Here is a 26,555-nt window from a genome sequence, read left to right as displayed (position 1 = left end):
GTATTATTTAAACATGGAAAAAACCCAGCCTCTTCCAATGCCCTGTGATCATACATATAAATATATATGTACATAATATATACATAGACATATACTCACACCACTCATGTAACACAATACTCTCTGGTCATACAAAATACCCACATAATAACATTTAACAACACATCTGAGGCTCATGTTTATTTTTTTGTCTTAGGCAACTCCTAAAATAATTTGCTGGGTTCCTTTTTCTCCCTCATCATTTTTCCTTATTCCCTGTCCTTCACCAGAGGCTCAAAAAAAAGTATTTTATTTCATTCTATTAGACTGTACTTTGAATTACCTATCTCCCTACCTCCATTTGCAGAGACACTGAGAACCCTGACTCAGTCAGGGTATCTTACGAAGCTCAGATCCTCTATCCTTTGCCTCAGAGGTTACTACTCTGCTTTGGAGAGAACTTCATTCATTATTCTGAAGATTCAATGCTTTCCCATTGGTTGATCCATCAAGACCAAACTCCCCAACCTGGTATTCTATCCTTATCTCACCCAACATTCTCTCATATACTCTTTTGCCCCAAAGTTATTATGTATATATCACAGCCAATTCCATTATAGTGTAACTCTGTACCTACTTTTTTCTAAGGTCTTTTCTAAGGGTTCAGGGTTATAACCCTAAACATGAATCTTCCTTCACTCAAAGAGGTTACAACATTCTATAGGGAGATACAAAACATGAATAGAAAAGTAAACTGAGGCAACTTGAAGAAGGAAGAAGCACCCACTGGTGGGAAACAGGAAAGGCTTCACATGGAAGATGGTATAATGTCTCCTTTTGAATAGTGTCAAATCTATTTCTCTTAGTGCCTGTAGTAAGCATTGAATAATTGCCTGTTGAATACATTGCAGTCAAACTAGATGATTCACTCACTTTGGAATATGTATTCCACTTCCTCCTCTATACCTTTGTTCACTTATTTCACCTGGAATGTCCTCCTCTACCATCTCTGCCTGTTGAAATCCTATGTAGTCTTTAAGTAATATATAGCATCAACTCCAACAGCTTCTTCTGCAGAGGTTATAGATAGCATTATCACATCTTAACCAGTGGAATCTTGGGATTTAGGTACCTATCTTTCTTTAAGGAGTCTGTTAGGAACCAAAGTTTAATTGTATGGGAGAAACTATTAACTTGCTGAAGAAAGGTCAGAGAAAATTGTAGTGATTTCCTAAGGCTTACATCTTATCTTGCAAAGCAAAAAGAAACAACTTCTTGAGAAAAGATTTTAACTGGTATTCTTGAGAGAATTAAATGGTAGAGTTATGCTTCCAGAACTGAGAAGTCAATAGTTAAAGTAAAGTTAAAGATGACTTAGACCATAATCTAAATAATGTGGGAGGAGATTAAAAGAAAATGAACTGGTAGCAAGCAGAAAAAGAGGTGAACACGTCCCTCTCCCATCCTCATGGTTAGAAACACACAGGTCTACACATAAAGATGACTGGCTTCAAAATCTTCTTTACTGGAACTTGCAGGTAGATGATCTGAGTTAAAATCATAGCCATGTTACATTCTACCAGTATAATCAATGGTAATTGCTTGCTATTTCCTCATCTATGAAATAGAGATAACACTTGCACTGCTACCCCACAGATTTGTTAAAGTTCCAGAAAGGCATGAATGATGATTGCTTATATAATCTCAGAGGTTCAGTTTTCCCATCTAGATAAGATGGATCTTTAAAGTCTCAGTTTTAAGTTCTGTGATCCTCTCTGGTAATTCCCCTTCTCTCAACCCTCATCTTTTTTAGGACTGGTACTAAGTACCAAGAGTGATGCAGCTGCTTGTCCAAGGGAGCAAATTTTGTGGGCAAACAGAGTCTCAAGGTCACCACATAGCTAATAAGCTTGATAACTCACTCATTTTCTAGTTATGCCCTCTAACGAAATGTCTTATATTCTGTCAGAATTTCTTTACAGCTCTTCCTAGAGTGACCTCCTCTTGTCACACTAATTATGCCATTTTAAGCAAATGAAAACACGAAGAGAGAACAGTCCTATTTGAGGGAGGAATCCTTCCATCCTCTTTCAGCATGTACTCTGTCCATGTTCCCTAAATCTCTCAAACCATCTTCTAGTCTGAGAAAACCAAAGGACTTAACAACAATATAATTGATAAACTATGCTAAAAGGTTAACTTAAAGAAAAACATAGAATCCTAGAAATAGAGCTATATGGAACCCTAGAAGCTATCTAGACCTTCACCCTCATATATAGATGAGGAATTTCAGATACAGAGATGGTAATGACCCTCTACTAAACATCCTATTCATGACTTTTATACCCAGGTAGAATTTCATGTTTTTAGTTTCATAAAACTTGAACTAAATAATCTCTTTAAACTTTCCAAATCTGTGATGACTTTGCTTAACTTCTTACCTTATTTATAAATTTACTTTCCCATTGACCTATACCTAGGAGACCAACTAGCTAATCTGATAAAAACCCAGTGGTCTATAGATAAAATGGATGTCAATAGCTTAAATGTTACCCTACAGGTAGCATAGGTAGCATTTAACAAGAGCTTTCCTTGGCACAGGTTGTGTAACTGTCCATGGAACAATGACTTCAAGGGGTTGTTACTTCTTTTATTTGTATAAACCACAACTTCTCCTTACCTTTCCTCATGTTCATTCCTTCCCGTAAATACTTCACAGGGGACCCATCCAACATACTGGAAGCCTTGCTCTAGATCTCTTGAAATGTCATAGATACTAGTGGAGAGCTAAGTCTCCAATGGTCATCTCCCCACAAGATTAGCCCACTTCCTTTTCCATTCAATCATCTCTCTGACATCCTTTACACCATTTCTCCTGCACAATTTCTCACTGGCAATAATAAAGTTTCAGAAGGTATGCACTCACAGTGCTCTTCTCTATCGACCTTGAGTGACCTGTAATTTTAATTCTTTGGAGATTGTGGTATTTTATGACTCATAGTCATATATCATTACTGGAAGAATATTGATGTTAGAAAAATGATCCTTTGTTTCAGGAAGATTGAGATCATTAAAAACCCAGAGCAGTTTCTCAAAGGCAAGTCAACCCTGTCCAACTCTGAGCCTAGGTCATTGTCCATTTACATCTGTCCTTCTGTCATATATATATATATATATATATATATATATATATATATATAGGCCCATTTTTATAGATTGATGACTCAACTATATATTATTGTCTGGGTAATAAGTATTCTTCATTCTCTTTATTATTTCCCCCAAATATATAGGTGAAGCAACTTCTTTGGAGTGATTTTGGATCTCACCTGGATGGTTCTGCAGTATCCTGAGGTTTATTTCAATCAGAACAGTACCATAAATAGGAGAATATATGGGTTCTCATTACTGAATCTTGAGAACTCCATCATCCATAGGAAATTGCTTCTTCCACTGGACTCTAAGCTGAAATCTTGGTAACATCTTTGGTAATATCATTGCTGAAATTATCTCTCCCTTTTTTTGCCTTGTTTTATGTTAATAATCAGTCATCTAAGAAAATTATTCTTGTTTTTACAACTTTCAAGGAATCATATGACTTTCATATACACACAGGAGACATTATTGGAGAATATTATTTAAGAAAATGTTTTGCTCTAATGAATTAAATTTTTTTCCTAGTCAACAAATTAGCACAGTGGGATTTTGCATTCACAAATATACAGATAGAGTCAATTGCATAACTATAAATGTATGATCTGCTTGTCTGTTTTCTTCTTCAAAAGTTCATCAATAAATATTCCCTTAATACATTTTTAGATTATTCTCAAAAAAAAAATTTGTAGTGATGGGAAAATAGACATATGGAACAATATCAACTAGTCAACAAGTATTTATTAAGCATTTTACTATTTGGCAGACATTGTGTAAGATTCTGGTGACACAAGGAAGAATGAAACTGCTCTTGTCCTCATGGAATTTATAGAGCAATCCATATATATAAAGATGAAAATAATTTTATACAAAATAAATCCAACTACAACTAAGGATCAGGAAAAACATTATTTCCAGGGTAGCATTTGAACTTGAGACTAAGGAGTCCTAAGAGATGATGAAGTACAATCCAAGTAAGGGCACAAGGATGAGAAATTAGATGGTATGTGTGAGGAGCAGCAAAAAAAAAAGAAAAAAAGGTTTAGTTCGGTTGGATTCAAGAGTGTAGGAAGAAACAAAATGCCTAGCAAACCATACTAAAGAGAGGAGATGGCATTTGATCCTATGATCAGTAAAGAGCCATTGGAGTTTATTGAGCAGAGAGATTACCTGCTCAGACATTTACTTCAAGTATATCCCTTTGACATCTTGTTTGAAGGATGAATTCAAGAGGGGAGGGTGGAATCAGATTTTGAAGGTCTTTGAATGAGAAATTGAAGAGTTTGTACTTCATCCTAGGAACAAGTAGAAATTTACTGGAGTTTTGGGGACAAGGTGTAAAATCATCAGGCTTAAGGTTCAAGAATCAGTTTGGCAGTTGTTTGGAAGATGATTTGGAGAGTAGAATCAGAGACAACAAGTAGAATTCTATTACAATAGTCCAAGTAAGAGAGTTAATGAGAACATTAAATAAGGATAATTACTGTGTGACTAGAGAGAAGGTCTAGTGATGTTGGGAAGGAGCATTAATAAGACAGAAACTGATTGGATATATGAGTTGAGAGAAAGTGAAGAGACCCCACTATAAACAAGAATCTGCATTAATATACTGAAAATGGTTTCTTCCATAGGAATAGGAAATTTTGGAGGAAAAGTGGGTTTTGTGGAGAAAGATTATGAGTTTTGTTTTAGTTCTGTTATGTCTGAGATACCTATGACAGACATTCAATAGGAAATGTCCAATAGACAATTGGTGATATATAACTGGAACTCAGGAGAAAGACTAGGGTCAAATATTTATATCTGGGAGTTGTCTTAAAAGAGATGGTAACTATCTGTGGTGGTAAAAAATTGGAAATTAAGTGAATGTCCCTCAGTTGGGCAATGGCTTAACAAACTGTGGTATATGTTTGTCATGGAACACCATTGTTCTATTAGAAACCAGGAGGGATGGGAAATCAGGGAAGCCTGGAAAGATTTGCATGAACTGATGCTGAGTGAGATGAGCAGAACCAGAAAAACATTGTACACCCTAACAGCAACATGGGGTTGATGATCAACTTTGATGCACTTCCAGTGCAACAACCAGGGACAATTTTGGGCTATCTGCAATGGAGAATACCATCTGTATCCAGAGAAAGAATTATGGACTTTGAACAGAGACCAAAGACTATTACCATCAAATTAGAAAAAATCTGTTATATTATTATGTAATTTTACTATCTCATACTTTATTTTTCTTTCTTAAGGATATGATTTCTGTCATCACATTCAGCTGAGATCAATGTACAACATGGAACCAATGTAAAGACTAACAGAATGCCTTCTGTGGGGGTGGGGGGAGAGGGAAGAAAGATTGGAGGAAAAATTGTAAGACTCAAAATAAATAAAATCTTTCTTAAAATAAATAAAATAAAAATAAAAACAAGCAGGGCAAAAAAAGAGATGGTAAGAGAACCACCTGAGCTATTACTGAAGAGAGATAACATAGAGAGAAAATAAAAAGGGGCCCATAATTGAGGTTTGGGGTAAACTCACATTTAGAATACAGGAATGAAATCAAAGAATCTAATAGGAGGAAAGTGACAGAGAACATTTCAGGTTTGTAGTCACAGTACAAATTCAGGAAATGGACTATTGGTAGGTGTTGCCTAGATCATAAAGAACATGGAAAGAAGTAAGGGTTAAGAAAACTGAAAAGATATGAAATATATTATAAAGGACTTTAAAGGTTAAAAGGATCATCTTACACTTTATCCTGGATATAACAGAAAGATAGTGGAGTTTGGAGGGGGAGAGAATGACATTTTCAGACCTTGGAATTAAACACTGGCATGTGAGTAGAGGATATACTGGAGTAAGGAGAGATTAGAGGCAAGGAGATCAACCAGAAGGCTCTGGTAATAGTCCACACAAGAGATAATCAGAGTCTCTACCAGGGTGATGACCGTGTGAGTGGAGAGAAATGGAAACCTATGAGAGATGCTGTAAAATTCAAACAATTCTGGAGGGAAAAAAACACTCACTGAATCACTCAACAGAAAACTTTGCTTCAATATGTCCAATAAAAGGAATCCTAAGGAAGTCCATTCTACTTTGTTAGATGGGTTTTCCTAACATCAAGTCTAAATGGTCCTTTTGGCCAATTCTATTCTTTGCTCTTGATTCTATTAAAGTCAGAAAGAAAAAATTAACCTCTGACAATTCTTCAAATATTTGAAAATAACTTTCATATTCTCCCCCAAGACTTCTCTCTCAAGGCTAAAACTTTCTCAGTTCTTTCTACCTATGCTCATATGGCAAGGACCTATGAACTTTCATCATCCTGTTTGTCTATAGAAAATCTCTATTTTGTCAATATTCTCCCTCAATTCTGGCACTTAGAACTAGACATTACCAGAGTTGGAGTCTATGGCAATATCTTATCTTTGATCTATTTCCCATTTTTCAGGACTAGTGTTTAAATAGGTCAAGTAGGAGTTGGCTCATTTGTTTTTAATATTTTTAAATATACTTTCTTCCACTATGCTATTGATTTTAATCTTTCCTCAAGCTAATCATCACTATGATTTTTCACAGACAACAGAATAGGAAAAAAACTCCCAAATCTGTAAACAATAATTTTTCCAAGACTTCTGACCTCACTGGGATAGATAGCTCCCAATGAGAAATTTTCTGTATTAATGCAGGTTGGCACTTTCTTTGCAATTTTTAATCTTAGAAAATTTCCCAAAACACTGAAAAATTAAGGAATTTGCTCAGGATCACATAGCCAATATATATCAGAGTTGGGACTTGAACTGTTTTCTATTCACTGTCATAGTTTTCCTTATATATGTGACTGGATGCATGTGTGTGTGTGTGTGTGTGTGTGTGTGTGTGTGTGTGTGTGAGAGAGAGAGAGAGAGAGAGAGACGTGAGGCAGAGAGAACTATCAGAAGGTTATGCAATAGTCTGAGTGGGAGGTAATTAGGGTCTGAACCAGGGTAGTGGCATTATCAGAGAAGATTATTAGAGAGATGTTGCAAAAGTGAAACCAAAAAGACTTGGCAAGTAACTGTATATGAGGTATGACAAAGAGTGAGTAGTTAAAGATGGCACCTAAATTATGAGCCTGGGTGATTGGAAAGATGTAGTGCTCTCAATAGTAAAAGGGAAGTTAGGAAGAGGGGAGGGGTTGGGGAAAAGATGAGTTTTCTAGACCAACAGTAAAAAATATCTTATACACAGGAGAGTAAAGCTGTCTCCTTTGCCCTAATTCAATCCACAGAGATATCTTGATGTATAGCACAGGACTTTGAAAACTGTCCCATCCATTTCAGTCTAACTATTTTGTCTTCATTATAATAGAATCAGTACTGGCATAGGGTAGAAAATCATCTAATACTGACATACCCTATAAATATAAAGTTGCATATGAACTAGAGACCTCTAGGATATCCAATGTTATCTACATTTCTAGGGCCCAAAAGTACCAGAGAATATTCAGGAGAGCTATAGCAGCTCTACTCTCAAAGTAAATTCTAATCACCTTCTCTTAAATAAAGTTAAATTATGTAGGAATCAGTGGCTATCTGATCATTTGTTGACCTGAGAGCTAGAGGTTTCCAATTCACTACATCCTTGTAATTAAAAATATTGGGAAGCCATAAATGAGAGGCAGTGTGGCTTAGTGGAAAGATCAATGAACTAAGATTACAAAGACATTGATTTCAAATCCTGGTTCTCCCACTTATCACATACATGACCCAGGGAAAATCACCAAATTTCTCAAAGTCTGAAATTCCTTATCTGTAAAATAGAGCTATTTAGGATCAAAAGTAATAATGTATGTAAAAGTACATGGTAAAAACTACACCTATATAAGCCAGTTATTGTAAATGATTAAATGATAGTGGTCCTACCAACTATTTTGTAACTCAGTAAAATAATTTTTAAATTAACCTAATGATTGTTTGTTCTACTTTTTAAATTTTTCTGGTTCCTAACTCACAGTTTTCAACTGCCAAACAGTCTCATGTAAATAACTAAACTAGAGACTTCAATAGTCTGGGAAGCCTAATGATCATATTTATCAAATCTGAAGTGGTTGATGGGAGGTAGAGTTCATTCACTCCTGTGTAAACAATGAGCACCATGAAGAGGAACTGAGATAACTTCTGACTTTCAAAACAAACATGACTTTGGCTGCTGAGACTACTCAGTTTAGGCTACCAGATGAGGGGGGAAGTGAGACCTATGGAATTTGGGAGAGAGGGGAAAAGAGACAGAGAGATAATAGTTGGGGGAGCAGACAGAGATAAAGCCACAGAAAAAGACAGAGGAGATGGAGGCCTGCGATAAAGTCAGAGAAAGACAGAGATAGAAGGAAACAGAAACAAAGTGACAGAGACAAGGGAGGAGGAGATAGATGTTGAAAAAGTCAGAGAATGAGAATGAAGGTGATAGTGATAAGAGACAGAAAGTGAGAGGAGGCAAAGATGTTCTGGAAAAAAATGGTTGAAAGTGTTAAAAGCTGAGGAAAAGACAAGGGTCTAGAAGTAAACTAATAGACACTAAAGGAAGCATAAACTAATTTATGGATTAATTTCCTCCCTCCTTAGTTTTATTCTTAATCTCCAAAAATAAATTTCCCTAATCCTCTTCCTTATTTCAGCCAACCCACAAAAACAAGTGTTTGTAAATCCAGTGAGTTTTTCTTAAATTTTTATCCCTGACCACTTCTCAGCTTTTGATACCATTGAAAATTTTTTAAAAGTTTCAGTAGTAAAAGCTTTTTTTTTGTCCACTACAACTAAATTGGGGTGGGAGGCAGCTGGGTAGCGCAGTGGACAGAGCACCAGCCTTGAAGTCAGGAGGACCTGAGCTCAAATCTGGATTCAGACACTTAATAATTGCCCAACTGTGTGACCTTGGGCAAGTCACAACCCCATTGCCTTAAATAAAACTTTAAAAAAAGCTAAATGGAAGTTTTGGGGAACTGCAAACCCACTAAGAGTTCACAGTGTAATGCATCAGTCTAAGAAACATATCCAATATTGGGCTCCCCATTAAGAGAATCATAATGAAAAGGGTTCGCGAGCTGGTGGTCCTGCTGTCCTACATCCTAGTCAGGTAGAATCTAAAGTACTGGCTCAGCCCTTGGTACCAAATCTTAAGAAGAATCTTCATAAGCTAAAAAGTATTCAAAGAAGGTTGACTACTATAGTGAAGAGCCCTGAGTTCACTTGATAAAAGATACAAGATAAATTTTTAGGAGCGAGATCTCATTTAGGAGATGATATTTGAACTACATTGGATTGGAAGCTAAATATTCCAAGTGATAAGAAGATAATGAATTCTAAGCATGAAAGAGAACAAAGGCACAAAGGCAGAAGATGAAGAGTAATAGATAAGGGAGAGCAATAATGAAAGTTTAGCTGCACCATGGAGTTCACGAAAATGAGAGTTATGAAATCAATGAAATGAAATGAAAAAGTAGACTGGAGTCAGATTTTGAAAGAATAATAAGGATTAGAACAGAATTTGACTGGAACATACTGTAATACAGACACTATTGTTGGGAGTCATAATATATAAGATCATAAATGCAAAGATAAAAAGTTTACATTTTTGTTCTCAAGCAATAGGGAGCCACTGAAGGTTGTTGCAAAGACAAGTGACATGGTCAGAGCTGCTCTCTATTTAAACTTCACTACATAAAATATCTGTGAGTACTTGTGTACTCCTGCCATCTATGTCCTTCCACCATATAGTAGACTATCATTGAAAGTTGCTATGCCAACCTGGTGATGAGACTTTCTGAACTTAGCTAGACCAATTCCTGAGGAAAAGACTTAAGAGTCCTTCATTGAACCTGTATTCAAAGTCTTTCCTGCTTAATAGGATCTGCCAGATATCTACACACCTCAAAGAAGTCTCCAGGAAGAAGTTAAGTTTGGCAGATGTGTTAAAAGTGGATTGGAGAAGGAAGAGACTGGAGGCAAGGAGAAAAAATGACTATGATAAATGAGCAAGAGGTGACAGAATGGTGTCAGTAAGAATGGAAAGGGAGAAAGATGTAGAGAAATTGTAGACTTGGAAGGGTGGTAAGAGAAGTAAGAGTCAAAAGATGATTGAGATGCTGAGTCCAAGTGATCTGAACCTTCAACAAAAACTAGAGAGTTTGGGGGAGGCACAGGTTTGATGGACAACATGAGTTCAGTTTTAGGTACACTGAGTTTGATATGCTAATAGAATATCAGCATGCATAACCAATGGGCATTTTAAAATGTGGGCCTGAAATTGAGGGAAAGACAAAAGTCAGAATACAGTTAGATAGGGTGCTGGATCTGGAGTTAAGAAGGTTCATGTCTGTGAATTCAGATCTGGCTGCAGACATTTACCAGTTATGAGATCCTGAACCCTGTTTGTCCCAGTTTCTTGATCTGTAAAAAGAGCTACAGAAGGAAATGACAAACCACCATTTGCCAAAAAAACTGCAAATGGGATCGTAAAGAAATATACATAACAAACTACTGAATAACAACAAAAAAGGAAGATATATAGATTTTGGAGTTAGAGGATCATTGAAACCAACATAGAACAAGGAGAAAAGAGAGCGAAGAACAGGGACTTTTGAGAGAACTAACTTATTTTCCTCTTCTGGTTCCTTAACTTCAGTAGCTCCCAGTGTTTTATATTTAATTCTCTACTTTATTTAACTACTCCTCATGGTTTAAACTGCCATCTCCAAGGAAATGACTCTCAGCTCCTCATCTCTAACACTATTCTCTCAACTGTTCTCTGATCCAAAATGTCAATCATCCCCAGAGCATATACACTTAGATATCCCATTCTTCTACTTACCCATGTTCATAATCCAGGACTCATCTTCTACTCTTGATTCTCACTATGCCTCCACTTTCAATAAAATGCTAGTCTTATCAATTCTTTCTCTCTTCCCCTTCTCTCCATTTATACAGCTATCATCCTAGTTTAGGCACTGATTATCTTTCTCCCCTACAGATGGCCTCTTCCCTCTCCAATCCATTCTCTACACAGCTGTCAAATTAACATTACTAAAATTTAAATCTGACCGTTTAATTCTCCTCTTCCTGTGTTTTCCTATTGCCTCCAAGATTAAAATATGAATTCTTCTGTTTGACATTTAAAGCCCACCCCAGTCTGGTTCCAATCTACCTTCCCAGATCATTATTCCACTCAGTTGCTTTGGTTGTTCAGTCTTATTTTAGTCATGTCCATTTCTTCATGACTCCATTTGAAGTTTGATTGACAAAAATACTGGAGTTATTTGTCATTTCCTTCTCCAGTCATTTTACAGATGAGAAAACTGAGGCAAACAAGTAGTAAGGGTATGAAGCCAGATTTGAACTCAAGAATATGAGTTTTTCTAACTCCAAATGCAATATTCTATTCATTAGGCCACCTAGCCCCGCTCTCATGGATTTTACCTTCTTATTAAACTAGTGTATTTGCAGTTCCATTTACACAAGGTTCCACTTCTTTCCTCCATGCCTTGTCACTGTTTCCCTTCATGCCTCTCCCTAAAAAGACCTCCAAGACTCAAAGTTCCTTCCTTCAAGTTGAACTTCCTTCAAGAAGTTTTTTCTGATCCCCCCTCCAGTACTTAAACTCTCTACTTTTCCAAAATTATTTTATATTAGCTCTGTACATATGCTCTTTTAAATCATTTGAAGTCATACTGTATCCATCTACAAGAATTTAAGGTCCCTGAGTGAAAAGACTGTCTCACACTTATATTTGTATCTCCAGCAACTTGTACAAAACCTGACAAATACCAGGTGCTTAATAAAGTCTTGGAAATTGACTATTTACCATCCCAAATTCAACACATTCAAACTTATCACATTTTCTCTTTAATTATATATCCTTCCCAACTAAAAGGTCTATTAGTGAGAGGAGAAGTAGCTCCAATAGGAATAGAATGATCTATTTATAGAAAGAACAAACTGACTGATACACATGGTCTATACTGATGGCACATGAGCTCAGACTTAGGTATTGATATGGAAGAGATCTTAGAGATCATGTAATCTAACCCCTCTCGTGCTACAGATGAAGAAACAGTCCTTGAAAAGTTAATTGACTTGCCCAAAATAGAAAGCAATGACACGGGGCATGGAATCAGGAAGATTCATTTTCTTGAGCTCAAATCTGGTCTCAGACTCACTAGATGCATGACCCAAGATAATTCAGTTAAACCTGATTGATTTAGTTCCTCATCTGTAAACAAGTTAGAGAAGGAAATGGTAAACCAGTCCAGTGTCTCTGCCAAGCAAATCTCCAAAAATGGCATCACAAAGTCAGTCACAATTGAAATTACTGAACAACAAATAGCCAGTAAAAGAATTTATAAATGGCAATGATAGGACTCAAACCTAAATTAAACAATTACTTGAAAATCATTCAAACAGTAGGTAAAAATTAATTAACATCTATTCATTCGTGTCATTGAAATTGAGTTATATGATTTAAATTGCTAACTGCAAAAGCCAAGAAATATTCCTGTTACCTTCTATCTGGTGGTTCTCTGTGTTGTCTTTTAAGTCTTCATCTACCCAAGGCCGGTGCTCTGCTTTAGTTTTAAATTCAACATCTGTCTTGCTGGGACCTTCATTTTTAAAGATCCACACAATCAAGACTAAGATCACTGCTATCAAGACCGGAGTCAGCAAGAAAGACATAACTCTGAAGCTACACACAGAACAACATCCAGCTCTCCAACCTCCAATGTTTTCTTTTAATGAGAGTGGGAAGAACAGGGGGTGGGGTTTTGGGAGGGGGGGAGAGAAAGAGGGGGAATAAAGCACAAATAGAATATGACCAAATGAAGGCAACAGGCTGCAGAATTTTCAAGGTTCCTAAGGGCAAAGTTCACTGCTGTGTGTGTGTGTGTGTGTGTGTGTGTGTGTGTGTGTGTGTGTGTGTGCGCGTGCGCGTGCATATACCCATACTCATTTAAACCCTTGTAGCTCAGCAATAAACAAGCAGCATATTGTTGCCAAACTCTGAGCAAGCATTTTAATGCACTGGAATTTGACGGGAGTAAAAGAAAGCATTTAATTTTCTTTACAAGCATATACATTTCCCTCTGGATTTTTATGTTTTGCTCAGTTTCTTTTTAAAAACAAGCTTTAGCTAACCCATGGAAACAGTAAATACACCTCCTGTAATTGTCACAAGAGGATATATTTTTTTGTTTTGTTTTCACAGATAAACCACAGTGTAGCATAGTAGTAAATGAGATAGTAAAACTAATTAAGTAACACCTGCCTGGGCAGGTCATGGGAAATTCAATTAAATTCTAAAATATTTATTTTTTTAATTAGCAAAAATTTATTTTCTCTCTCTCCCATATCTCCCCCCACAATGAAAAAAAAAAGAAATAAAGAAAAGAAAAACAAAACCCTTGAAACGAATATGCATGATCAAGCAAAGCAAATTCCTGCGTTGACTACAACTAAAAATGTATGTTCCAATCTGCACCTTGTACCTCTCTTTCAGGAGGGGGTTAGGTTGCTTCATTATCAATCCTCAAGAATCCAAAGGTGTATTTATTTAAGAGATGGTTTTCTGCCCTTATATTCTTGTATGAGGAAATATAACATAAAATTATGATAATGGAAAAAGAATATAGGATTTATGCATCAGAAAGCATAAGGAGTTATACAGATTAAAAGTGGAGGAATTTCATACCTGATGAGAGGGAATAGGGAAAGTTTTCTGGAGAAAGTTTTCTGAAGAAAGTGGTATTAAAGCTGAACTTTAAATGAAGCTAGGAAATTGATAAGTAGAGGAATTAGGAGATAATTTAGGCACCAAAAAAAAAAAAACCCAGCTTGAGCAAAAGTAATGAAGTAGCAAAGCATGAGATGCATAAGGGGACACAGTGAGTGTTCTATTTTGTCTGGAATTTGCTATTGGAGACAAGTAACAAGGATGTTAGCAGAATCAGTGGTAGGAATCAAAGAATCATAATATCTTAGAAATGGGAGGGACTTTAGAGATCATCTTGTTCTCTTATTTTATAGATGAGGAAATTGAAGCTCAAAGAGATTGAATGACTTGGATAAGAAGAGTAGATCTCTTCCTAAGGATTCTATCAGTCCTATCCAATATTTTGATTAAACTCTCGTTGGTTCATGCATTACCTTTAACAGTGCAGCTCAAAATATCTCCTCACTCTGTACTACTCTTTTATAATAAAATATCATAAGCTCTTCACAGGGTTTCTCTTCAAGATGATGGGGATCTTCTAGATCTTTTGACACTTCCAGGATAAGAAGGTTAAGTCTGCAAAGCAAAGGTTTAATGGTTAATTATTGTGGAAAGTTAAGAATTAGATTCCTCTTAGAGGTGGAGTTTAGAATAGATGATCTCTGAGATCCCATATCTCTCTGAGGTTCTATGAATTCAGACATTGGTTTTCTCAGTTCTCTACAGTATTTTCTTCACTTTGACTCAGTCAGTAATATATCCTATTTCCTGTTTGACAATGGAAAACCATAGCATATGAGTGTTTTATAGCGATATATAAAACATTATTACCTATTAAAATTCTGGAATTTTAAGAATAGAATGATAATTCAATCATGTTATAAGCAAAGGACATGGTCTGGATAAATGTATAACTGAGTGCTTACTCTGAGTGGTCCATGTCAGGGTTTTACTCTACCTATAGGTCTTTAACTTCACTGGCTTTTGCCTGAGAATGAAGTTCTTGATTACATGTGATTTTCCATTCCTGACAACATGTCCTTTGGAGCATAAAACTCTTGAGTAGAGAGCCCTTAAAACAAAACCTTGAGAGGAAGTTTTGGATAAGGAACATTTGAGTTTGCTTAAGGATGTGATTCATTAAGGGAGGTTCACTTTGCTCTATTGAACCATGAGAAATGATATTTAAAGAATTTCTCAGCTTTTCTAAGAATTTCTTGTCCTTTAGCTGTGTTGCTACCAGTTCAGTGGTTTGATGACCACAAAAGGAAAGAAAGCGATTATTTAATCAATGTGTCACATTTTGAAAAGTAATACAATTCTATTAAAAAGTTAAGGGGCAGCTAGGTGGCACAGTGGACAGAGCATCGGCCCTGGGGTCAGAAGGACCTGAGTTCAAATGTGACCTCAGACACTTAATAATTACCTAGCCATGTGACCTTGGGCAAGTCACTTAACCCCATTGCCTTGCCAAAAAAAAGGTGAGTTATAGGCCAAATTTATTCAAATTTTTCTTAATTTGGAAGGAAGGAAAGAAGAGAGGGAGGAAAGGAAAGAGGGAAGGAGGGAAAGAGGGAAAGAGAGAGGGAGGGAGGGAGGAATGGAAGGAGGGAAGAAAAGGAGAAAACAAAGTTTGATTTGTTTTGTTAATTGCCTAGATAAAAGAAAGTGATAAATAGAAATGCAGATTAAACTTTAAAATGAGTTTTGCATGCCTTTTAAAAAATATTTTATTTATTTGTTTTTCCAACTACATGCAACGGTAGTTTTTACCAATCATTTTTTGGCAAGGTTTTGAATTTTGCATTTTTCTCCCTCCTTCCCTTCCTTCCACACTCCCCCTGATAGAAAGCAATCTAATATAAGTTCCACATTCATAACCATGCTAAACGTATATCCATATTGCTCATGTGAGAGAAGAATCAAATCCAAATGGAAGAAAGAAAACATTAGAGGAAAAAAAGACATAATACATAAGATGACTTTTACAAATTGAAGATAATAAACTTTGGTCTTCATTTAAACTCCACAGTTCCTTCTCTGGATATGGATGATATTTTCCATCACAAGTCTTAAAATTGTCTTTGATTATTGTTCTGCTGAAATAAACAATTCCATCATAGTTGATCTTTGCCCCCTGCTGTTGTCAGTGTCTATAATGTTCTGGTTCTGTCATTTTACTCTGCATCAATTCATGTTAAGTCCAGGCTTTTCTGAAATCCCATCTTTCATGATTTCTTATAGAACAATAGTATTCTATCACGTACAACTGCCATTTGTTTAGCCATTCCCCAACTAATGGACATCCCCTCAATTTCCAATTCTTTGTCACTACAAAAAAGAACTGCTCTGAATATTTTTATATATGTGAAATTTTTACTTTTTTTCATTGCATGCCTTTTTTAAAAAAAATTTGTTTTTGCAAGGCAATGAGGTTTGAGTGACTTGCTCAAAGTTACACAGTTAGGCAATTATAAGTGTCTTGGTCCAGATATAAACTCAGGTCCTCCTGACACCAGGGCCAGTGCTCTATCCACTGCGTCACCTAGCTGCCCCCATCATGCCTTTTTTTAAGAGAAAACAGAGAAATTAAATATATGTCTTCCCATAGATCTGTCTAGATGTGGTTAAAAGGTAGGCATAGGTGGCTATATCCATGTCCTCTACACCCCCTTCCTCCAAGGGAGACTTTAGTTCCTGTTTGCAATAGAACAGGGGATTTGAGCCACTAGTCTAGCCACTGCTCTTCTCAGAGAATGGATATTAGGATAGAACTACATTGGCTTTCCCCTAAATATTGTTAGACTATATATCCCAGATTTGACTTATTTCTCACCAAATGCCAGTTACACAAAAAACATACCTAACAAAGAGCAAATAAATTCACTTATCCAAATTGATGACAAACAGAAATCAAGAAAATTATGCAGATGAGAAAATATCAGACAGTACATAGAATGATCTCTTCCACCAAAAGTCAACCAAAAGCAAAAGTTCTATATCTCACCAAGGGAAAATTTCCCAATGTCTCTATCTAAACCAGAGTTAAAGACATGATTGTAGTGCTGCTTCTTTACAGGTCACCTTCTTTCCAGAGATTTTCTCTCCCTTCCCTGACCTTTTCCTGAAGAGAATATAGAACCTAGTATCTTCACTCTTGAAGTTAGGGTAGAATACTAAAATCTTTCCTCTTCCAAGCTCTCAGCTGGTGTGGTGGGGGTGAGAAGGAAGCATTAGGTAATCTGTCTCTATCAATGAGAAAATTGTGCAAATAGTTTTCAAGTCTCTGCTTACAGATATTTATCATAAATTCCCAGCAGAGGTGTAGGAAAGTAATTTTAAGTGTTTGAACTTCCATTGTTTTCATCTTTAAGATGGGGACAATACTGGCTCTATTTATCATATATGATTCTTATGAAGTGATCTTTGTAAAACTTATTTACATGTGAATTTTTTTATTATTGTTCATATTCCTTTTATGTCACATTCCTCATAATTCCTAATCTAATACTTTTACATTACTAATTCATGCTCCTTCAATGTTATTGTCTATATATCTAGAACTGAGCAGTTTGGTAATACAGTGGATAGAGTTCTGGACCTGCAGTGAGGAAGAAGAGTCTTCCTGAGTTTAAATATGACCCCAGATACTCACTAGTTGTGTGACCTTGGACAAGCCATTTAGCCCTTTTTACCTCAATTTCCTCATCTAAAAAATGAGCTAATGAAGGAAATAGCAAACCACTCCAGTATCTTTGCCAAGAAAATCCCAGATTAGATCATCAAGAGTCAGATAAGACTGAAAAATGACTAAACTACAACAAATATTGAGTACTTATCATATGGGACTATGTAGTACTATTTTTTCCTCTTAAGTATATATCCTACCACTTCAACTAGATTTTAAGCTCACCATCACTCTTGTATATGTCACAATGACATATAGACTTTGAAAAATTTATTATTTATGATGAAGATGCTAGAAAGAAATACCTCTTGGTTAATTTATTGATTTTTTTTTGTTATTCCCCATTAAGATTTATACAAACATTATCTCTTTACATGTGATTCAGGACTGGGAGTCAAGAGACTCCCGTTTTAGTTAGGTATTCCACTTTGGTTCTGTGACTTTGGACAAGTCACTGATCTATAAAGTGAGAGCACTGGACTAAAAGATATCTAAGGTCTTCTCTCTCTCTCCCTCTCTCTCTCTCTCCCTCGAGATAGAAATAGAGAAATATATATATATATATATATATATATATATATATATATATATATATATATATATATATATATGAGAGAGAGAGAGAGAGAGAGAGAGAGAGAGAGAGAGAGAGAGTCTTGCCCAACTTCATATAGATAAGTGGCAGAACCAGGATCTAAACTTGTCTTCTGACTCGAAATCCAACTTGATTCCCACTGCAAAAGCATAATTGTTCATAGAGATATTCTAGTAGCCAGGCAATCTGATAGGCAAGCAGCCAAAGGTTTTTATTTTTTTCAGCACTCAACTATTAATACTTTTAATTCTCATGTGCTGCTATAAATATGTACTATTATACCAGGCCTGCTATTGAGCACTGACTCATCCTTTATATCATGTCTTCCCTTAGAAGGATTAGCTTTAGAAAGTATTTCTGGAGGCAAAGAAAAGTGATCTGTGCTTTCCTGCTAAAATGGACTTTTTGAAAGTTCTCTTTAATAATACATGCTACAGATGAGTGTGTGAAGACATTACTCTACCTACTTCATATGCTAAATGAATTATGATGCTCTTCTTTTATGAATAATTAATCTAATTATTTTACCAAATAAACCTCAAGCTGACTGTATACAGTTCCTCATTTCTTCAAAGACAAAGATGCCTTCCTTGAGAAAGGCAACCCCTTAAACTCTTAATGTTTAAGCTAGTTCATCTGATGAGATATTGATTAATAAAAATGTGAAATGCTTAACAAATGTAACTGTTTTACCTATGAAGTGGATTTTTAAAAAATTAATAACCCAAAGTCCTTCAAATCCTGATATTCCATTAAAAGTATAGTTTTTTATTAAAAATCCCTTCCTCCTAATAAATTTACATTCATGTATTTTTCTCTTAGGCTAAAAACTGAACTTAAATTAATGTCAGAAGTCAGGGCACAAAGGTTAACCAATTTACTCTTCAGGTTTCTGTTTGAAGTTTAGAAGAATTCTGATGAATGCTATGACCAACCATTATTCCAGAGAACCAATGAAGAAACAAGCTGTCTCCTTAATGATTAGGTGATAATTCAGAGAAAAGAATGAGACATATCTATGTGTGTGTATATATATATATATATATGTATATATATATATCATTTACAATGTAAAATATATTATGCATATTTTATATATGGATATCAAGATATAAATATCTATAAATACATTCATATTCATTGATATATAATGTAATAACAAAATAATTTAAATATAAGATACTTATATATTTATGAACATGTACATATATGTTTTAAGAAATTGACAATGTGGGAATTCATTTTGTTTAATGATGAACATATTTCTTTGTTTCTTTGGATTTTTTTTTCTCAAATGACATACGATGAAAAAAAATAGGTTTTGTTCACTGAAATAATTAAATTAAAAAAAAAAAATTTGCGAGGCAAATGGGGTTAAGTGGCTTGCCCAAGGCCACATAGCTAGATAATTATTAAGTGTCTGAGACCAGATTTGAACCCAGGTACTCCTGACTCCAAGGCCAGTGCTTTATCCACTACGCCACCTAGCCACCCCTTAAAAAATTTTTTTAACAAAATCTATGGTGAAGAATAATCATTATCATCAGAATATTTTCTTAAGAATTGCCATCACAACAAACTATTGATGAGACTAAAAAAAGTAAGACAGAAATAGTTCTTGGGCATTTTTTTAATTTAGTATTGATTATAAAAAAAATAAGGAGTATTAACAGAGAATCCGGAATTTACTGAATCTTGAACTTGGAAGGGATCTTTAAGGTCTTTTAGTTTACAGTCAGATAAAATTTCTAAATCTCTCATCACATTAACTACTTTTGACTTTGACTCTCTCATAAATGGTAATAATATTTATTAGGCTTTTAATACACATAGTAGGCACTATTCAAATGTTTATTCCTTCCTTCCCTTTACCTCTACTTTCTGTATTTATAAAAGTACAGCTTGCTTATTTCAGGTCTTTATTTTATTCTCTCAAGACCTTTTTTGGAGCTCAATTCAGTCCTCCAAATGAAGGATATTAATTATAGAACTCACTGATGAAGACCAAGTGCCTCCAGAACAGAGGAAAGGGAGATTTTTCAGGCAACATAGTCTCAGAATACAGTGAATGAAAGGGATTTAATAGTCAATGCCAATTCAGGTTGGTATCTCTCTCACAACTCCAAATTTGAAAGTTCTTGAATCCATCTTCCTATCAAGAGAAAAGAGAGTTCTTGGGTATTATCATCTTGGGGGAAAGACGGTCAAGCACGAGGCCTCAGAAGATGGAATGTCAAGAAGGGACTAAAGTCATTGATTAAGGGAGTGAGCTATTCAAGTGTATCCCTATGGAAGAAGGAAGTCTCTAATGTCAGGGGTTGTCTGGTTAGCAATACAAAATTTCTCTTCCAAAGATAATCCAAACCATTGGGTGTTAACATGAGTCTGGGAAAACTTTATGAGTCCCCATGGGAGGTGGAATTCCCTGATGGTGAAGAATTATATCAATTCTATTTGTTTTTGTTGCTTAGTCATATCAGCCATGTACAACTCTCGTCATTACCCCATTTTGGATTTTCCTAGTAAAGATACTGGAGTGCTTTGCCATTTTCTTCTCCAGTTCATTTTACAAATGAGGAAAGTGGAGCAAATACAGTTAAGTGATTTTTTCCTGGGTCATATATCTAGTATGAATCTAAGGCTAGATTTGAAATTAAGTCTTTGTGACTCTAGGTATAGTCCTCTATCCACTTTGCCACCTACTTGCCATCAATTATATAATGCCTACACTAAGTACTTAAAGTACATTATTCACTGTTTATGTTTGTAAGTGCTTTTATGTGTTTTGCATTTTTTAGGATGAAATAAAAACTCTCTTTTGCCTGAAATATGCATTGCTACCTTGAGTCCTAGCAAAAGATCTGGAGACCTATTTGCCTATAATTACCTAGCCATGTGGCCTTGGGCAAGCCACTTAACCCCATTGCCTTGCAAAATCTAAATATATATATATATATATATATATATATATATATATATATATATATATATATATATATAGAGAGAGAGAGAGAGAGAGAGAGAGAGAGAGAGAGAGAGAGAGAGAGACCCAGATAATTTGGGGTAGATGCTTGGATCCAATTTATGTAGACTCAGAGAGCAGAGTAACAGTTTTTACTAACTTGGTGATTCACAAATTTTATAGATATTTTATGCTTAAAGCTTCATCTTAATTAAATCCAAGTCATTTGAAAAATACTGGACAGGGAAGGAATGATTCACACCACTGATGTCCTCTTTCTGGTTACATAGTAACCTATTAATCAACGTTCTTTGGATAAAGTCAGACACCCAGACTGCAATAATCCAGATTGGCAAAAATGACAAAAAAGCAAATGATAAGTGTTGGAGGAGCTGTGGGAAAACAGGTTTATTGAGATACATTGTTGGTGAACATTTGAATGTATACAAACATTTGGGAAAAACAATTAAAGATCATCCTGAGTCACTGTACTGTTAATTTTGTTTATCTGTTTTACTTTGTTATAATAGTATTCTCTAAATAGTGCATGTTCTTTGACCCAACTATATTACTGTTAGTCCTATATCAAAAGAGTGTTTAAATTTTTTTTAAAAAATACATGTGCAAAACTATTTATAACACCTCTTTTTGTAGCAGCAAAAAAACTGTAAACCAAAGGGCTGCATGTCAATTGAGGAATGGTTGAAATAATGTAGTATGTGAGTCCAATGGAATATTATTTTGCTATATGAAATGAGGAAATAGATTATTTCAGAGTCATGAAAAGATATATGAACTTATGTAGAGCAAAGTAAGCAGAATAATAATTTATGGAGGGGCGGCTAGGTGGCGTAGTGGATAAAGCACCGGCCGTAGAGTCAGGAGTACCTGGGTTCAAATCCGGTCTCAGACACTTAATAATTACCTAGCTGTGTGGCCTTGGGCAAGCTACTTAACCCCGTTTGCCTTGCAAAAACCTAAAACAAAAAACAAAAAAAAATAATTTATGTAATCAATATTCTAAAAATGAGCTATTTTAAAGACCTATAAACTGAATCAAGAATAGAATGAGCAAAATCAAAAGATAATACCACATAGATAACTTTGAAAGCTGTAAGAAGTATGATAACCAAGCATTTCAGAAGTTTGCTGATGAAACATACTATTACCACCTGACAGATGATAGACTGAGTTGTAGATTGAGATAAATATTTTTGTATAGCATCAATGATGGAATTTGTTTTCCTAAACCATGCATATTGTTACAAGTGATTTGTTTTTCTTTTTTCTTTTTTTTTCCCCAAGGTTGAAAATGAAAGGAAGAGAAAATAGTCTTCTATTAATTAAAAAAAAAAGATAGAGAGGTAGGGGTAACTACTATCTAACTCTGATACTCTTTAATTCTGTATTTCTGATTAAAAATTATTTTATCAATCTCTAATTGAGGTTTGTAAGTCTGAATGTTAACCTTTGCCCTCCACAAGGTTTTTGTCTCTTTACAGTTATAAATCTGAAGGCAGGCTCTGTCTGTGTGAAACAACTTAGTCCCCCTCTATTTGCATCTGTAGGTTTGGACTTTCACAGTAGTGTAAAAAATCAGAGTAAAGATCATCCTGAGAAGTCAGGGAAACGGTCTGGTTATCTCTATAAGAGACTGAATAAATTCTTATACTTCTGAAAATAAGTGTAAGAGAAATCCTAGTGTTTTATATGTCCATATTATATCTGATAACATCATTAAATATCAAGTCAAAAGAGGAGGCAGTAGTCCTGTTGCTAATTGGATCTTTGTCATTTCTGACATATAACAGATCTTATGGATGGGTTACAGAATCATAAAGTAATCAATAATACAACCTGATTGGTTGTCTGCCAAAATTTTATGATCCTTTGTGAGATTTCTATAAATGTTATTTCTTTATTAAGCTACCTATATATTCAGTAAGATCCTAGAGAATAAAACTTCATGGATAAAATTAACTTTTTCTTATTTCATTTTTTAGCCTAAGAAAATAATGGTTAGCACTACAGATGTGGGATATCACATGCACTTTCAGATGAAGCCACTGTACTGTTAATTGTGTTTATTTGTTTTACTTTGCTATAAGTGTTCTCATAGAGTTGGGAGTAATCTGAAAGCAAAGTGTATCAGTAAACTTTAATAGAGAAAGAAAGAAGAGTGGAAAAAAGAATTAAAAGGACTACATAACTAAAATGAGAAGTAGTTTGGATCATGTAAGAGAGTCACTTTTAGAAGTCAGGAAAACCTAAGCCCAAAGGTCATCATATATTTACTAGCTATGTGATTCTAGGCAAGGCACTTTTCAGCATTCTAGGAAACCTAGGACTCGGTTATAGAGAAAATGTTGACCTGCATTGGATAAAGCAGCTTTTTCATTGGATAGTTGCCTATAACACTGAAATCACAGGTCCAGTCTCTATCTCTATATAACTAAAAAGAACATAATAAATAAAGAAAATATAAGAAAATAAGGGAAGGAAAAAAAATAGGTACATTCCAGAGTTCTTTCTTTGACAAGGACAGTTCAGGGGAGAGCAAAATATAAGAGAAAGGACCAAATTGTAATGATTTTTATAAAGTTAATAATATATATTTTTGTATAGTGTTATATTAAGTTCAATTAAAGAAAAATGTGGTAAAATAAGTAAAATGATGATCATTCAACCAGCTTTAAATACATAAAACTATACAACTATCTAGCCCACATTTCTCCAACTTGTCTTTAAGGATATCATGAAAGACGGTCAGATACCTTATTGAGATCCTAACATACCTACATGATTTCCCTGGCTCATGTCTTGTAACCCAATTTTTAAAAAAGTTGATAGGAAAATTTAGCAAATTTGTTTTTAGGGAAGCCATTTTGGCTCCTTAGTTCTTACTACTTCTCTTTTAATGGTACTAGAAAACATATGCTTAACAAAATTGTATGGTATCTGAAAATGGGGAAAATAGAGAAAATTATATTAATCTTCAGTCTTTCAATATATTACTTAGTTTTCTTTAGGGGAAAAAATATCTCCCACAAATAGGCTTTTATTGCTCCATTGATTCTGCCAAGAAAGAAATTGGAGGATATTCACTGTCTTCTGTAGGTTCATATCCATGCCCATTCTAAACACTAGAGATGGCAAACACAAAAGAATTACCCTCATTCGAGTCAATTTAAAAGTAAACTCCTCTATTCTCTTTTTATAATTTCATTAGCAATGAAATAACAATGAAATAAATTTCTATTTTCATTGCTTTTTCTTGAACATATTCTGCCTTATACCTTTACCCTAAGATTCACAGTGCCATCTCCTGGCAATAGGGATTTCAACAGTTAATTGTTTATGAAATCATTGTTTTAGTACTGGAAGGAACCATAAAGATCACCTGAGCTAACAATTTCATTATACAAGTAAGAAAACTGAGACCCCAAAGAAAGAAGTGATAGCTTACAAAAGAGTAAGTGACAGAGCTGAGATTCAACCTATTGCCTCTTATTCCAAATTACTACCATCACCATCTAATTTTGTAAATGAAAAATAGAATCCCAGCTATAAATGATTTTCCCAAGATCACACAGAAAATTAGGAGGAGATCTACTATTAGATCATAAGAATTTAGTGATAAGTACTACCTACCCACCAACGCCCATCATCTTTATTAGGAGAGCAAATCACTCAGGAGGGGTAGAAATGGGTGGATTGTGATTTTCATTGAGGATCTCATCAAATTTTCTTCTCCTCTCCCCAAACATATACATCTTTCAAATTCCATTACCATCAAGGGCATCATCATCTTACTCATTACTTGGTTCATGAACTCAAGCTGCCATTTTCACTCTGCTTCACTCTCTGTCATTACATATATTCTATTCCCCTTCCTTTTTCACATAATTTCTATCCTAAATCAGACCTCACCCCCATATCCTTTAATAACCTTTCCTCCTTGATCCTTCTTCTATAGAGCTGAAAAAGTGATATCATGTCACTTCTTTACTCAAAAACTCTAATGAATGCAAATTGACTCGATGGAATATTATTTCATTTTAATCTCAACTTTTAAAATTATTGGGTTTTGTTTTATGATGAAAATAATAATTAGTACATTATTATATAATTTATTAATAAATATATACATATGATGGATATATTAAAAAAATTTTATTGATGAGGTGATCAAACAAAGTTTGAAGATCTTTGCTCTAACGGGGGGGGGGCTTCATTTTCAATTGCGGTCTATCTTATCTTTTTGAGATGGTTCCAAATGATTAATTTTCCACTAGAAAGGAGACAACATACGCCAGGAAATCCTATTTATTTGAGGGAAAATTTTATAAATCAGAAATGTTCAAAGGATCAAAGAAAGGATCAAAGGCTTAGAACAGAAAGGGTTCAGAAGTCATTCAGTCAAAACCCTTCATTTTACAGATGAGAAAATTGAGATTCAAGGAGGTTAAATGACCAGCTAAAGGTCTCACAGAGAACAAGTGTCAGAGTCAGAATTCAACAGGGAGGTCCTTTGAATTCAAAATCAGTGCTCTATCCACCTTATTCTACTCAAAGTGGTCAAGACAATTGTAAGGAATTGAGGAAATTAGCAGAAGAAGAGTGGGAAGGGATTATATAGGTCTTAAATTTACACCTACTCCAAGTAGGAAAAGTATTTATATCTTTTCAGAAATCCCAAGAAGTCTAAATCTGAGAAATACAAGAGGGTTCATCCATGAGAAATGATAGGGATTAAAAGTCTAATATGGGGCAACATTCAGTAATAAGCTTCAGAGATTCAAGTATTTAATGAAGTCACTCCAAATTCTTCCCTCTTTCCCAAAAAGGACACTAATCCTCCTCACCCTTATGCTGTGCTAAAAGAAGAAACAGAAATGAAGTGGAAGGCAGTCTCGTCCCAAGATAGAAGAAGTGTGTTACTCAACACCCAAGGAGAGACTGGGCCCCAGTGACTGGAAGGCATAGCTTGCTCACTTAAATCAATCTACTTTCTGACAGTGCATGTGATATTTAGCTTGTATTTCTTTGGGGTTCTCTTTCCTTACCACAGAAGTCATGTAAATGTGGGAAAAGATGGGATATCCCATTACAGATGAGGAAAAGATCAATTTTCAAGAGCAGAATCATAGACAGGGTGACTACTTAGAACAGGAGGTGACATAGAATAAGTGCCACTTATAGCCACAGTTTCAAGGTTTCATGTTCCACTGCTCTTTCTCAGTTCATGCAATAATACAGTTTCTCAAAGAGAGGATTGTAGGAAAGATTAATTGTTATTTCCTGCAAGAAAAGCGGAGTTTTTTCTACCAGTTTGTAATTAAACAGGCAGACTGCCAGAAATTTTTCTCTTTATGTCAAAGAAAGAAGTTTACTTTTGCCTATTGGGTAGTTAAAGAAATATAATTAAGTTCATCCTG

The 26,555-nt window shown here is 35.0% G+C and overlaps 1 protein-coding gene across 1 annotated transcript in view; it reads right to left on the bottom strand.

Moving 5' to 3' along the window:
- IYD (iodotyrosine deiodinase) overlaps positions 1–12,910 on the bottom strand; it is a 33,725-nt gene extending 20,815 nt beyond the window's left edge. The window contains exon 1 of the mRNA XM_074187813.1: positions 12,668–12,910. Within this exon, the coding sequence (XP_074043914.1) occupies positions 12,668–12,839 (172 nt within the window). The 5' untranslated portion in view covers positions 12,840–12,910. The remainder of the gene's footprint in view (positions 1–12,667) is intronic.
- Positions 12,911–26,555: the final 13,645 nt, after the last annotated feature.

The sequence above is a fragment of the Macrotis lagotis genome, chromosome 5, assembly GCF_037893015.1.
Source record: "Macrotis lagotis isolate mMagLag1 chromosome 5, bilby.v1.9.chrom.fasta, whole genome shotgun sequence".
NCBI lineage: Eukaryota > Metazoa > Chordata > Mammalia > Peramelemorphia > Peramelidae > Macrotis > Macrotis lagotis.
The sequence above is the reverse complement of the archived record's forward strand: the minus strand, read 5'-3'. Positions and strand labels throughout refer to the sequence as shown.